This window comes from Lampetra planeri, chromosome 5, assembly GCF_965212315.1.
Source record: "Lampetra planeri chromosome 5, kcLamPlan1.2.h2, whole genome shotgun sequence".
Classification (NCBI taxonomy): Eukaryota; Metazoa; Chordata; class Hyperoartia; order Petromyzontiformes; family Petromyzontidae; genus Lampetra; species Lampetra planeri.
In genome coordinates this window covers 20,281,258-20,296,670 of record NC_136111.1, presented here as the reverse complement: position 1 = coordinate 20,296,670, position 15,413 = coordinate 20,281,258, and the positions used below count along the sequence as shown (strand labels likewise).

Below are 15,413 nucleotides of genomic sequence, written 5' to 3'. Positions count from 1 at the left end.
ACTGGGTGAAGGCCTTCTTCAGTCTCATAAAAGTCGGAATCCATCTAGCTGCTGCACGTGGGCTGATCCGATTGCTTCATCTCCACGGTGTTACAGCTCTCAGGAGTGTTCCCTCCTTCGGCTGCCAGTCCATCATCAGTCTCGGACCGTTGTCGATAGCCTCTTCTCGTGACGTGTCCTGGCCAATCCTAACTTTTGTTGACAGTTAGAAATGATTGTTTGGTATTAAAAGGCTATAAAATTACCACCGTTTCAAGTAAAATAAAAACTGTAACTCACTACCAGTAGCAATTGACGTTCTTTGAATAGTTGATCGCTCGTGTTGCCATATTTAAACATCTCCACAAATAATCCCATCGCCTTGTACTGCCAAATTGACCCGTGGTGAAGCCTCACCGGAAATTATTTGTGTGTTCAGTAAAATAATTCGGAGATACAAACACATTGATTGACACGTCAATAAAATGCAACGTATAAATGATTGAAATAAAAGAGTATATTTTTATAACAATGTTTTTTTTTTTAATATAGTTCGGTTCATTATATACATCTACTGAGAAGAGCTGGGCTCGTGATCACATGAAGCTTTGGATAAGGAGAGGATAAGCACAGGCAAAGTTTGCGATAGCCACGATAAGCACATTCTAATCACTCGCGAGCCTCCATCGGTCACGCAGTGTTCACTCGATCCCAAAGCACAGGTTTGCCAATGAGTCGTTTACCAAAAGTGAAGCTTGGCTTTAAAGACCGAGAGAACGAAAACACTGCTCAGTTACCAAACCACCACAGAGCGCAAATGTTGGAAACGTGAGCTATCTGTCCAGATTAGCGATGAGATCAACACTCCAACAAAGTTGGTGTTTGCATCATTTATGACCAAAGTATGTGTTTAATACTCTTTGGTTCTTTCGGTAAGGTCACGTAGGTATAAAATAAAATAAATTAAATTAAATCAGTACAACTGCTGTATCGGTTACGCCTGATGACGGTCGCTTGTGTTGCCATCGAAACGTCGTGATTTAATTTAATTTATTTATTTTATGCCAACGTGACTTTACCGAAAAAGTCAAAGGGTATGGATCCCTGCAGTCACGAAAACTTCAAATCTATTTGTTTAATGTGATTTAGTTTAACATAATTTCAGCTCAATCAAAAAATACTTTCGATCTTCTTATGATTGTTATTATTATTATTGATGAGTTATGAAAGCCGAATGTGGTTTTGTCGGGTTGGCGTTGGGCGTCGAAACATGTGTTTTTTCTCTCAACTCTTTCTCTCAGCAAACTCTCTCCCGTAGGCATCTTCGAACGCAATCCCTGACGATGGCCTGCCGCAGTAGTGCGTGGCGAAAGCTTCAGAGAAGCAACGCTCAACGCGTGGCCCAACCCGGAAAGGCGCGCTTGGATTTTCAACCGGCAGCTTAAAATTTGCGTGTTGAATAGAGTTACGTAAGTAAAACAACAACCAAAAAAGACGTACTTTCGTCGATAAAATAACAATATTTTTTCGCCTAAAATGTTTCCTTCAACTTAAACTTGTTTTACTCAATGGTGACCAATGTCCTTGTACCTTTGTGACCACTCAATGCAGAGAAGACCCCCACTCACTTTATGCAATTAACATCAGCGAAAGTGTGTCGAGTTGCATACATAGACCCCGCCCCACCCACTCCGTTTCCCTGTAAAGAAAGTAAAGCGATAGTGCAAATGGTGCGATGATGGCTTGGTTATAGAATAGACTAAGCGTGGCTTCTGAGTCGCCCCAGATTATTATTTTAAATGCAACGAGCGTAGAGCACCTTCCCAAATCAAAGAACGGGGATGAGCCGGATTAACATCGGCGGCCACCCTCAGGCAATTGACGAAACGGATCTAGCTCACATCCCCATCCCCTCCAAAACAAACAAACAAAAAAACACAACAATCTGGTACAAGTCCGAAGCCACGTTTCCACCCCGTTTCTCGTATAACATCGCTCAGCTGCCCTTTGCGACAGCTTCAGGGCTTGCTGCAGTCGTGGAAGCGTCGGCACTTGATGACCTTGAGGTAGGTGACCACTCGGTGGGCATCGTTCTTGAAGCAGCTGAGCAGGTCCTGCCGGTGGTTGCGCAGGAGGCTCTCGTCGACCGGGGGAAGTGCCCCGACCGAGGTGAACTCCAGGGCGGGCTTCCTGCCCTCGCTCATCTGCAGGGGGAGGGCAACGAACACAAAGTTACGTGTTTAACATGTAGGGCTTTCGCGACCGATATTGTCCATAATAGAGGTGGGGGTTTTTTTTTAATCGATTGTGTGTCGGGTGAGTAAACCCACTCAAATTGTAAATGATTGGTGGTTTACTCTCCAAAACAACAGTGTTGCCGAACTAGTAACGAATTGGCACGTTTTGTTTACGTGAAAAAGCTTCATGAGTGGCTGTGTCGGGTGGCGGCGGATTTAACGACACATTTAAATGTACGCGATCTAACCCAAAAAAAACTCTTTTCTGGACACAAAGTTTGAACTTCTTTTCACACCGTACGTAGCCAACCGTGCTAATCGGACGTGCGGGGGAAGGACAACAAACTAAACAAAAAGCAATTCTAAACAAATGAGTTTTCAATCTAGATTATTTAAAAGTTGCAGAGCTCCGGTGGCTTCCTAATATCGGAAAGGAGAGCGGTCCAGACGGCTGCAGAAGCACGTCTGAACGCGCGCGATGCAGTGACCGTTTTGTTCAATGCCTAGCCAAGTGTCTAAATACATTCCTGCGGAGGGAGCTGGTAGGAACGTTGGGTTGCTCGGTCAATGGCCAGGGTCAACGGCGGCGTGGTGTATTCCGCAAATATGGCCGACTGTGAGGGTGGGCACAATCCGGCGTGAGTAGGTTAAACGTTGAGTTTTATAAAGGCACCACCGGGTGACCAGTTCCTCCCCACCCAGCCCCACCCCTCCCACACCCCACCCAGCCCTACCCTCCCCACCCGGCCCCTCCCCACCCTCGCCACCCAGCCCATCCCGACCCTCCCCTCTCCACCCAGCCCCACCCCTCCCATTTTTGGATGCACGACGGACGGACGGACACAATAATCCCCTGTGGGCTGGTGTAACCAGGAGGTTCCTACCAGTAAAACATGTGTTTAGAGTCTTCGGCTGCTCTACATTTCCACCTGCTCAGCCACGTTGCTGAGCTATTGTTTGTGGCCAGGTGGCTTCTGAAAAAGAGCTACACAGATCAATGGGCCTTACCTGGTAAAATACAAATTAGGTTAGAGTTTAAGTTTTATAGTTTGTTTCCTCTATTGTCACTTCATATCATCATCATCGTCATCATCATCCTCGCTTATGTATGTTGCAGTGATATGAAAATTGAACAGAGATCAATCGCATCAATTCTCATAATGCTAAATAAAATGTTACGTCCATAGGTGGTTCGAATTGACCCACAAAAGGGGTACATCTATATTTTGGATGTTGTACAAAAGTATATATTTATATTTCGATTTAAAGCTGTCGTGACTGCAGGGATTCATCTTCTTGGTTCTTTCGGTAAAGTCACGTAGAAGGGAAGTAATAAAATAATAAATAAATAACATAATAAAATCATTCTCACGACGTTTCGGCTGCTTGCGTTGTGGCCAAAACGTCGTGAGAATTATTTTATTATGTTTTTTTATTTTTTTTATTTTATTACTTCCCTTCTACATGACTTTACCGAAAGAACCAAGAAGATATATATATTTATAATTATACATTTTAGACCATTTAAATGCATAGCTTCAGTGTACCTATCAGGGAACCAATAATAATAAGCACTGAAAAGTTGCCTTTCACAACACATCTCAAGGCGCCAGAATAATTTGTACAGTGCCCGCCACCAATGACAGTGTCGATAGAGATCCTGAGGTTCGTTGTTGATTTGAGAATACAATTTCTCCTGCCACAGCTGCAACAACACTCAATATCTTTCCCCAGTGACATCTCATGTTTTTATTTTATCATTACTCTTTCGGAAAGAGCGTGTCACTATAATGGAGAAGTTACTCTAAGTGTGTACCGCGACATGCTGAATGCTGGAAGGTCAATTCCATTTTTAAAATAACACCTTAAAAGTCTACCCATCTCAGAAAAGGCTCATTAGGTTATTATGCTTTTTGTCACGTAATTTTTTTTGTAATCCAATAGAGAATTATGTTTTAGTTTGAAGTAACAAACATTTTTTGTGCCCTGGAATTGGAGGCGTGTAAATGCATCGCATTTCGTAAGGATGTTGCCTGCTCTTAAAATGTAATGTTGCATTGCAGTCGCACCAGAGTTGGCAAAGATCACGCGTTTCTTTCCCCACCCGCATACAAATTGCACCATAAACGAACGGCGTTGTCCCTCCGCTGATCCTCAGCCCTAAGGGGAGGGTTCGGGTTATTTTCCTAAACAAAATGTAAAACATCTCCTCGTGTCCAGCATGGAAATTGGTCGGGTTTCAATTTGCAATTTGCAAAGAAATGTTTGCCATTATTTTTAACACATCTAAAAACCGCCACTTTTGTCCAAACATTTCTTGTTGTGGTTTTCACACCTGATGATGATTGGTTGTGTTGCAGTCGAAACTTCGTTAGAATTGTATTGTTTTATTTTTATTATTATTTCCCTTCTACGTGACTTTACCGAAAGAACCACGAATATGAATCCCTGCAGTCACGAAAGCTTTAAATCGAAATTTTATATCTAAAATGACAAAGTCCCCCCCCCCCTATCCACCACTCCCCACCACATTGCCATGCACATTAGGAGCGACCCGATGACCACGACCACACTTCCGATGTCTAAGTAACGCATAGTCGTGGAATGTCCACGACTTCTTCTTCACTTCAACAACAAAAAATAACGACAACGCTGGAGTGGCAGCCAAGGAACGGAGCGCATCCGAAAGGTACAACCAGCAAGGAGATGGAGCGACGACATTGACTTGAATGCAGCCGCTAAAGAGTGGCGCCACGGTGGCGAGATGTTAACTACCTCTCCTGGTATGCAGGAGGTCGTGGTTTCGATCTCACGACCTCCATGGAGTTTGCATGTTCTCTCGTGGTTGCGTGGATTTCCCTCTGGTTTTTCCTCCCACATTTAGGTGTCCCCGTGTAAAGCTATAAACTTCGTTGAGCTATCATTTGTGGTCAGGTCGCTTCTGAAAAAAGAGCTGTACAGCATAGCTCAGTGGGCCTTACCTAATAACAATAATAATTCTTAATATAATCTTTACATCGCAATGCCGTAAGAGATGACAGTGGTTTGGGGAGACATTCACGCAGCAGTGACTTGACCAAGCTGATAATGACGATGATGTCTGTTGGTGCGCAAAGAAGAATGAACGGATGGATGGATCGATGGTCCCCCCTCTCCTTTCCCTCACCTTTTCCTACTATAAAAAAAACACCACGATCCCGACCGTTGTCCCTACATATGTCGAGCAGAGAGCCCAACCACCCTCCCTCTCTCCTGCCCCGTGAGCACCTTGCCTCGGGCGTTTCGTCCGCGTAACATCTGTATCACCCACCCTCCCCTTAGCCCCCCTGTCCCGGGCTCTTGTTCAATAAAAAGGAAATCAAGAGGAATGAACGGAGGGATGAACGGAGGGATGAACGCGCACCGTGGCCACGCCGTCCTGTAGCAGGCGCTGCATCGCGGCGAGCTGCTTCGCCAGCGGGATGGCGTGGGTCCGCAGGAACACGCCGCTCCACGAATCCAGCACCTCCAGAGATATGCGCAGCAGCTCGTCGTCCTGTGGCGGCGCGCGCACACACACACACACACACCAAAGACAAAGATCCCCCGTGTAGCCTTCACAGACTGTTTGCGCAAGTGCAGTTAACGAGCACCTGTGAAGGCTGACACGGTTGCACGAGGGGGTGGGTGGCCAGAACGGCGCCCGACTACCGCGATGTTTGTTTTCACACACCGCATCAGCTGCTCATTTGAGGCTGAGTCGACCTAGAGGAGGCCCACGACCGACTCAAATAACCGCCACTGGTGTTGGCCGTGAGCAGGTATCGAACTCGGGTCACCAGGTTCGTAGCGCAGCGTGCTAACTGCTCCACCCCGCTCCCCACACACACACTTCCCATCGTTCGGCTACGTGAAAATCGCTTGGATATATTGAGAAGTAGATGAAATGAAAATGTTCTTCGGCTCCAATTCTGTTTTTTTTTATCAAATATATTTGCGAGATCCTCATCGGTGTTGTCGTTGGTGGTGGTGGCTTGGGGGGAGCCTTCATTCAGCCGTGGATTGACGATGACGGCGACTGGTTTCACAGGTGCGGTGCGTGAAATCCCAGAAATCGCCACGGCCGCTCACCGACACTCGGCACACTCGTCGACGACGCTGCCTTCAAACGAGTCGTGATCGGCGACGTTTCGTGCAATGGCCCTTCTTCGGAGCACATACACCGAGACGATGGGCCATAGCACCCGAAACATGACGAGTAGACAGAGTTTTTGTTGTCGTTAATTGTGCTTGTGCACTACTGCCGACGCAGCCCATAATATGTTTTTTTCACCATGACTTGGATTCGCATTATGGCTGGTGATGGTAACGCGTTCAGCCTGAGTGCTGTCAAAACTGCTCTCAAAGTTAATTAACAATTGGTCGTATTAATGTACTCAGATGATGATTGATTACATTGCCTAAGAATGTATTATTTAAAGTGTATTACTTGGCTCCTGTGATCTGCCGTCAGTCTCATGAAATCTCAACACATCGATTGGTCAATAACACTATAGCCTTAAAAGTAAAATATATATACAATAGGCAAAGTGTTATTGATGAATGTGTTGAGATTCTACACTATGGGAACCTCATTTGCCAGTAAAAATATGATAATTGTTTTTTTTACCCTTCTATCTGGCAACAAAACTGACACCTTTTTACAAGGAGTCATGTTTGCATAGCCCGCAATACCTGCAGTCATAATACAAACAAAAGAACATAACTCTGCACATTTTCAGAGTTATGTTCTTTTGTTTGTATTATGACTGCAGGTTTTGCGGTCTATGCAAACAGGACTCCTTGTAAAAAGGTGTCAGTTTTGTTGCCAGATAGAAGGGTAAAAAAACAATTATCATGTGTTGAGATTGTTGTTGTTACGTGTGCTTGTGTACCACAGCCAACGCAGCAGAGTAACCAACACCAACTCATTGTTTAAACCCATTTACCGGATATGACTCTGCAAAACGTTTCAGTGCGTACAAGCCCATACATATTTATTCAAACGCCTGTTGCGAAGTTTCCCTTTTTTTTCCCAGCCAGTCAATTCAAGCGCGCTACGTGCAAACTTGAACATTGAACGCGCGACTATTTATTTCGCCGCGACTTGCAAGAGGAAGAGAGCCGATCGCGGTGGCTCAGATTTGCTTTTGCATTCCGCACGTTCAGCGCCAGTGCCCTTGTGACACGGAGCGTGGCTCCGCCCGGCCACCAATAGGGGCCCGCTGTCTGTGATGTTATCTCCCTCGCCTGGCATGCAGGGGTTCGACCCCCGACCCTAACGTCTGCTGTATATTTCGAGTTTGTATGTTCTCCCCGTGTAAGCGTGCATTATTTAGATTATATTTGGCTGCTATAAACTTCCAACTGATAATTCACTTTGTTGAGATATCATTTGTGGCCAGGTCGCTTTTAAAAAAAAAAAATCTAATAGCTTAGTGGGCGTTACCTAGTAAGAAAAAAACATTACGTTTTATGTATCTATATTTCTAAGTGATTTGCTTACCTTTCCTAAACTTTGCACTCAAATCGTGTTTTTGTATCGTCGGTTGTAACGTTCTGACCCGGCCTCTTACTGGACATCTGTGAAAAAATTACGTTATAGCTCATCGGAATCCTCCAGTAATAAATAAATATTCAGATTTCGAACCAAGGGCGGCTTTGTCCGTTCCTCGTGAATCATCACCGATTTTGCTCGGGCTCCGTGTCACGTGCCTGCGGAATGCAGTGCATCTGCACCACCCCAAGGTCCTGTGTCAGATGCCTGCCACTCCCACCCGCGGCACGGTGATTGCAAATAACGCCCGTGCGAGCGAAATTTACACTCCGCCACCACGAACTCGCACGGCAAAAGCAAGACAGCCTCGAGAAGGGCTTCCCAAACTCCAGTTCACGCGATCACCCTCCCCTCCCACCACCCTGGCAACCACGCTACGTCCTTCCACATTCACCAATTAAACTTGCTTACACCACATTCAAATACAAATGGCCTCGTTTCCGCGCTGCACGCGCCCGATGATTGCCAAACACGTGTCGCGTGACGCGCGAAGCAACTAACGCTGTCCGCGTTAATAGAGCCCATTCACATTAACATTGAGATCTAAGCGTGCGCGTGTGCGCGCGCGAGTTCTAAGTGAAGCAAAAGATTAGTCCCTGGACAGAGCCACATTTGCAAATGTGATGTGTTACTTAAATCCTTAACTGTGTATCGATATTCTTTGGGTCTTTCGGTAAAGTCACGTAGATAGAAAAAATAATAACGATTAAATAAAACAATAAAATAATACATTTTCATTGTTATTTTTTTTTTCCTATCTACGTGACTTCTATATGAATTCCTGCAGTCACGAAAGCTTTAAGTCAATGTGTATCGATAGTTCAATGTGAAGGCCCTATTTTATTGAGGCACCGTGTGTAATCTTGGTGTGGTCTGGGACTGTTTTGCTGTTCTTTTTACTGCCTTGCCGAAGCCTGCTAAAATTGTACTTATATCATTATTTATTATATATTCATATTTAGTGACTTGCTTACCATTTTTCTCTATATTTCACTTCTATCGTTTTGTTTGTATCGGTTGTTGTTGTTGTTGTAACTTGCTGACCGCCCATGCTGGATATGTGAAAAAGAGCTGCATAAGCTCATGGGAATTCCTCCTCCTGCAGCCTCAATAAATATTCTGCTTCAATACGTGGAGTCAAAGTACACAACAAGTTAATATCCACCCCCCACCCCCTGAAATTTGTTTGCGTTTTATGGAACGTGGAGCTGCGATTGGCGCTCATTCGAGAACGATGAAATCTTTTAACTGTACGTGACTTCACCGAAAAAACCTAAGAATATGTAAATGACCGTCGTGATCTCTCTCCAATGCAGTCAGAGGTCACGGTCAGGCTTCTCTTCATTCCATCGCTCTTTGAGCTTTAGGTACCACGATCATCTGTGTGATAATTGGACGGTAGGAGTTTTTTGTTTTTCGTCAACGAATCTATCAAAACCAGCTGTATAGGCCGCATTAGGCGAAGGAGACGTATGATGTGTTTACATATGCTTTGAGAGCTTGGCTTTCAATATGAAATGGCTTTTCATTACGTTAATTAGACTAAGAGGGATGTTTATTTTTTCCATCCGAATTGGAGTTTTGGTCTGTCTCGGATTTCTTCTCCGAATTGGATAAACTTCATGCCTATTGATTTCCTTCTCAATTAGATTTAATTGAAAGAAGAAAAACCTTACCTCGTTAGCCATTGCCATCCAGGGGATACACTTAATTACGTCTTTTTTTAGAGGTGGCTCATGATGGATGAAACATCACAAATAAAGCCATATTAAATTAAAGCGCGCAGTCCGCGCCACGAACGGACTCCTCGGAATGCGCCCAACATTCATCATCTCCGAAAGGTTGCGCAAAAGCGCAGCTTGGAAGGTCAGCCGTGGCAGCCAAAAAGGGGGGCCGTTCAGCTCATAAGGTCATTGTCTTCCGCGCCCTCAACGCGCACGACCTTACAAGATGAATGAACTACGCCCATTATCATCTCATCCTCATCTGTGAGTGTCCAGACACTCTGCAGTACAACTATTTGCGCTGCGTCAGCTGCGTTAACCGGTCACGTGGCTCGGCGAGGTAGAGTAAGGGGCTCGCAATCGTGAAGGTTGCGAGTTGAAATCCCTGGCTTGTTCTTCTTGGCTCTTTCGGTAAAGTCAGGTAGAAGGGAAGTAATACAATAATAATACAACGCAAGCAGCCGGCTGCCTGCGTTGTAGCCGAAACGTCGTGAGAATTATTTTATTTTAATTATGTTTTATTTTTATTATTTTATTACTTCCCTTCTACGTGACTTTACCGAAAGAACCAATAAGATGAATCCCTGCAGTCACGAAAGCTTTAAATCGAAAAATCCCTGGCTTGGTTTGAGAGGGGGTGATAGACCATCATTAATCCGATGTCGCTAACACATTCTTGCGGAGGGAGCTGGTAGGAACGTTGGGTTGCTCGGTCAATGGCCAGGGTCAACGGCGGCGTGGTGTATTCCGCAAATATGGCCGACTGTGAGGGCGGGCACAAGCCGGCGTGAGTAGGTTAAACGTTGAGTTTTATAAGGGCACCACGGGGTGACCAGCCCCTCCCCACCCCGCCCCACCCTTCCCACCCCCCACTCAGCCCCACCCTCCCCTCCCCACCCAGCCCCACCCCTCCCACCCCCCACCCAGCCCCTCTCCACCCTCCCCTCTCCACCCAGCCCCACCCCTCCCATTTTAGGATGCATGACGGATGGACGGACACAATAATCCCCTGTGGGCTGGTGTAACCAGGAGGTTCCTACCGGTATAACGCACTACTTTGTGGGGAAGTCAACAACTGTCGTCCCTTGGACCGACTCGCCTCCGTTGTATGAGCGTGGAATTTCCAACATTGGCTCAGGGCAGTAAATATGACATGAGCACCTGTTTTAACGCTCATTTGAGAAGGAAATCACCTTGCCCGCGGTTGTCTTTAAACAACACACACGAACTGTAATCACGTGTTTTTTGACTGTACAATATATCGCAAAAGCGGCGCTGCGTCAGAACCTCAGCGCTGGTGGTTGCGTGCGTGCGTGCGTGCTAGAACTCGTCCAGAAATGATCGGTGTAACTCGCTCACACACCGTCTTATGTAGGACCTCGTCCTTCTTGCTGGGCGCCTGCCAGCTGGCTGGGTGACACGACATCACCACGTTGGGGGGGCTCCAAGGTGCCACGCGCGGGGGCTCTCCGTTGTAGGGCTTCTCCTGCTGACGTGAGGAAATACAACGGAGTCAATCGAAATGTCCCATCGGCATTGCAATCATCATCAGCAGCATCGTCACCTTCATCGTCGTCCGACTTCAGATGCAGTCGCATTCAATTGTGGCCACCATCGTTAAAGTAATGTTTAAGAAGAAGACGAATCTTCTTGGTTCTTTCGTCCTCAGGTGAAGACCAGGTCTGTCGGGGAGACAGCGTCAGACGCTGTCTCCCCGACAGACCTGTTCTTCACCTGAGGACAGACCTGTTCTTCACCTGAGGACGGCTGCTTGCGTTGTGGCCGAAACGTCGTGAAACTTATTTTATTATGTTTTATTTTTATTATTTTATTACTTCCCTTCTACGTGACCTTACCGAAAGAACCAAGAAGATGAATCCTTGCAGTCACGAAAGCTTTAAATCGAAAAGAAGACGAATGTACAACCCTTTTATCAATTTACTGTCGGATGAAGAGCTCCCCACACCGTGTCGATCGTGGAAGATGTTTGACCATACTTCACCACACACTGGCCAACGCAGCTTGGAGAAGCGGGAGTCCTGGACCAGTTCATACATCACTCGCCACTAATTTTAAACTTATGTGGGAATTTAACTCAACAAGTTCGTACAGCGGTGAGCCAAACAGTTTTGTCTCAGCCTCCACCCACAAAAAAAAACATATTATATAATTCTGAAAAATAGTATTCTTACTCGAGCTCTACCCTAACCTTCGCCGAGCTGACCTCGCTAAGATCAGCTGCTATCAATGTGCCCACTGACCAAGTACACAGGCAGATTTGTACTGGCACGAGGCAAACTGCATGGCTGTCAGAGTTAGTGTATCCTTCCCCTTTCGCCTAACCCTGACTTACAATATCTAAGGAAACCCACACGGCCCTTTGTTCAGCCACGAGGTATGGACTCTGTGAAATGCGACTGTTGTGAAGGATTATACACACACATCATTCTATTCCTTGGATAATGTACTTCTAAACGTTGAAGGACAAAAATGTTATGTTGCATGCGGTCGGTATTACAACAATGCGTACAATGCACACTGATGTCGTGAAATCATTTGTCTCCAGACTCTTTGATAACGGCCCTGCATCGGTAAATATGATTAATTTCATCATGAATAAGGAGTGGATCTGCATTATATAATGATGCTAATCATACAAATTTACAGCCATTTGTCATTTCACGTTCCCATGCTGGTTAGTAGGGGTTATTCAAATGGGACGGGGGAGGAGGAGCAGAACAAAATGATACATAACGCGACACTGATTTTAGCTCGGAATCAACATACGGTGCACGTATGTATGTTAACTTCCTTCGCACCGTACGTATCCCACCGTGCTAATCGGAGGTGCGTGGCGATAACCACTGCGCCACCACTCCACTTCTATTACTCTGTGATATAAAAGCAAGTTTTGCTGGCTGGCTGGCTGGCTGCCTGGCTACGCGCCGTCCAGCGCACGCTCTTCTCGCTTGCTGGAGGACAAAAACCGTCCAGCGCGCAGATGGGAGGGGGCGCGCGGGTAGCAGCACGTGGGTGGGTAGGGGGGGGTATCGAGGGAAGTGCGGGTGGGGGGGTCTTGAGGGGTAAGGGGGTAGAAACTTTGGGGATGGGTTAGGATCGTCGTTCAACGACGGGTAATTTCATACACCGGTATATTTTATATACAACGACAGCAAAAAATTGCTGGCTCAGTGAACGGACGGACGAACGGTCACTTCAAAAGCAGGTGCGGGTTGCTAGTTATTTTCCACGCCGGTGCGTTATTTCAAAATGCTAATTGTTAAGTCCGCACATGCAGCGGTGGATCTCAGAGATTCCCTGTTAAATTGGAGCTACGCACCGAGTTCGACGCGTTCAGAAAATGGCATCGCACCCTCAGGGGCAATTAGCCGACATTTTAATGGACATTCCAGCGCCCGCATGACTGCGTATATAAATGCAAAGCAGCAATGCTCAAGAGCTGCCTCTTTTCATCGCCGACACTGATTGGGTTGCATTGGGACCAATCGCAGAACCCCCCCCCCACGCTTATCATATCTTCCAGGGGCAGCGCCTTTCCTAATTATCTTGGTTCCCCAAGGTGGGAAGGAATGGTAAAGCCCCCCCCCCCCTCTCGAAATCTGAAAGATACAGAAATCGCATCGATTGCGTTCTTTGCAAGCAGGTGCGCGCGTGCCAGAGCTAACGGTATAATAAATAAAGAAACTAAAGCAGCAACCACAAGCCGGCATTAACCGAGCCTCACTTATTTCAGGGTATTCCGACTATGCAATGAAATAGTACCGGTAATGACGCGTATTATTTATTAAATAGCAAGTACTTTATTCTATTGCAACTATTGCTTAAACGATATATATTAGGTATTCTTTGGGTCTTTCGGTAAAGCCACGTAGATGGAAAAAATAATAAAAATATCACGAAGTTTCGATCGCAACGCAAGCAATCGTCATCAGGTGATTGTTTGCGTTGCGATCGAAACGTCGTGATATTTTTATTATTTTTTCTATCTACGTGGCTTTACCGAAAGACCCGAAGAATATTAATTCCTGCAGTCACGAAAGCTTTAAGTCAAGATATATATAGGCCTGCGTATTTGGTATTTGTTTAGCTGTGTAAAATATTTAACAGCAATAGGTTTTAAGGATTGTTGAGGTTTTGACCTTGGACACAATGAACGGAGCTATTATTTTCCCGGCACAGCAATACGCAATCTATCCGCTCACTTTGGAAACCCAAAAAAAAAACTCCGTTAATGTGACTTGCCAATCACAGAGAATGGTTCGGGGTGGGGGGGGGGTTGGCATAATACATATCGTGTCAACAAGCCCACTGCTGGAAATGTGTCACATTCAAGTTCGGTTGTGGGTGGGTCTGCCGAAAAGTTAAGTACTCCGGACAGCGCCCGCCCAATTCCCGGATCTCCAAACGAAACGTCTCGGTCTCTCGGCGGCGATGGGTGAAGAGCAGTGGTGGTGTTTCGTCGAGGTTCGCCTACCAGCTCGGCGTACGCTTGGCTGGACAGGTGGTAGACGAACTCGGCTATGGGGATGGCCAGGTTGAGGTCACGGAGAGGGTCATTGTCCCGCGCGGCAGGACGACCCCACGCGTCTCTGGCCAGCACCGACATGACGAGCAGCAGCTGCGCGAGAGAGCCTGGGCGTGCACGGGAAAGAAGACGCGACAAACGAGGGCGCACTGTGATGAAACGCGCTCGGCAATTCGAACGCAGTCTTCTTCAAAAACACTCTCCAGCCTCAATCGTCGGTTCCCCCCGCCCCCGCTCCCAAAGGGCCAGATGTTGATGCCATCTGGTGCAGAGTTAATTGTGGGCGACTGCCGCGTAAAGACCAATGAAGCACACGTGCAGAGACAATGTCCCAACTAATTTCGCAGATTGAATCTGGCAATAAACGGGTATTGTGTGCCGCCACGAACGGTGAAGACGCACAAAAAGACAAAGATCCCCCGTATAGCCAGACAAACCGTTGTGGCAAATGCTGTTAGCGAGGAGCACCTATGGAGGCCGAAACGGCACACGAGAGGATAGGTGGCCACCACCACGCCAGGCCGCCTTTGTCTCCCGCGTACACGCACACACGTTCGTGTGTAAACCCTCACCGAGTCTCCGTTAGGAAGTATGAGATAAATAACTCGGCTTCCTCGAATCGAAATGTATCCGAATTAATTTAGTCCAGTCTATCTTACCGAATTACACACTATTATTTTACGCTTACGTCCTGATTAGAACTGCCTGTGATTTGATGCACATGCCACGTGTACATTCTTTTTGATAGCTTCCGAGATTTATGAACTCGATACAATACAAATACGTGTATTTTTTACAAATCCTACTGGCGACTACAATAGGATTTTGGAAGACGGGATGGATACGTTTGTATCGGTTGAACTGATATTTCTAAAACAACATGTTTTTTTAAATAGGATTAAATGGTAAAGCAATAAAGTTAATTGGGAACCCCAATATATTTCGCTGTTGCTTCGTCCTCATTGTAAAACGGCAATTGTGTTAGAACTCCAGAGAAAATTGCAGACTTTGTTTGCCACGACCTGACAGTTTGTTCATCCGTCAACGATTAATGAACGGAAAATACGCTAATTGCGAATTCGCTATCAACGGACACGTCCACGTGCGATAACACGTGGGTATGTAACCGTTTATTTAATAGACACGTTGAAATGTAACGTCATTACATCGTATGGGTAATGATAGCCACGTCATATATATATCTGAGGTATCTGTGGCGGCTACTGCAATTTAATCACGGCAAATGTAAACATTTACAAGCGTCACGCTGTTTCTATTACATTCACAAAATAAAGACACGTACATACACATAGAGGCACACGTACACACACACACAAGACAAATATCCCTCT

The 15,413-nt window shown here is 46.1% G+C and overlaps 1 protein-coding gene across 2 annotated transcripts; it reads right to left on the bottom strand.

The window, feature by feature from the left end:
• Positions 1 to 481: 481 nt before the first annotated feature.
• LOC144719119 (somatotropin-like) lies at positions 482 to 14,299 on the bottom strand. 2 transcript variants are annotated; one of them, XM_078594963.1, is made up of 4 exons: positions 14,011 to 14,299; positions 10,879 to 11,001; positions 5,620 to 5,751; positions 482 to 2,183 (listed from the first exon to the last, which is right to left on the bottom strand). In XM_078594963.1, exons 1-4 carry the CDS (start codon positions 14,140 to 14,142, stop codon positions 1,998 to 2,000), a joined length of 573 nt encoding a protein of 190 aa, XP_078451089.1. In that variant the 5' UTR covers positions 14,143 to 14,299; the 3' UTR covers positions 482 to 1,997. The 2 variants fall into 2 exon arrangements, with proteins under 2 accessions (XP_078451089.1, XP_078451088.1); XM_078594962.1 differs by having other exon boundaries at positions 10,879 to 11,004; positions 14,011 to 14,297.
• Between the last annotated feature and the right edge of the window lie 1,114 nt (positions 14,300 to 15,413).

What these genes read in the sequence shown, in the direction of transcription:
- LOC144719119 (XM_078594962.1), bottom strand. Translation starts at nt 14,142, where the DNA reads ATGTCGGTGCTGGCCAGAGACGCGTGGGGTCGTCCTGCCGCGCGGGAC. An exon ending in ACGAGGTCCTACATAAGACG is followed by an intron (nt 5,752 to 10,878) that starts GTGTGTGAGCGA and finishes GCGCCGCCACAG; the next exon opens with GACGACGAGCTGCTGCGCAT. An exon ending in TACAGGACGGCGTGGCCACG is followed by an intron (nt 2,184 to 5,619) that starts GTGCGCGTTCAT and finishes CTCCCCCTGCAG; the next exon opens with ATGAGCGAGGGCAGGAAGCC.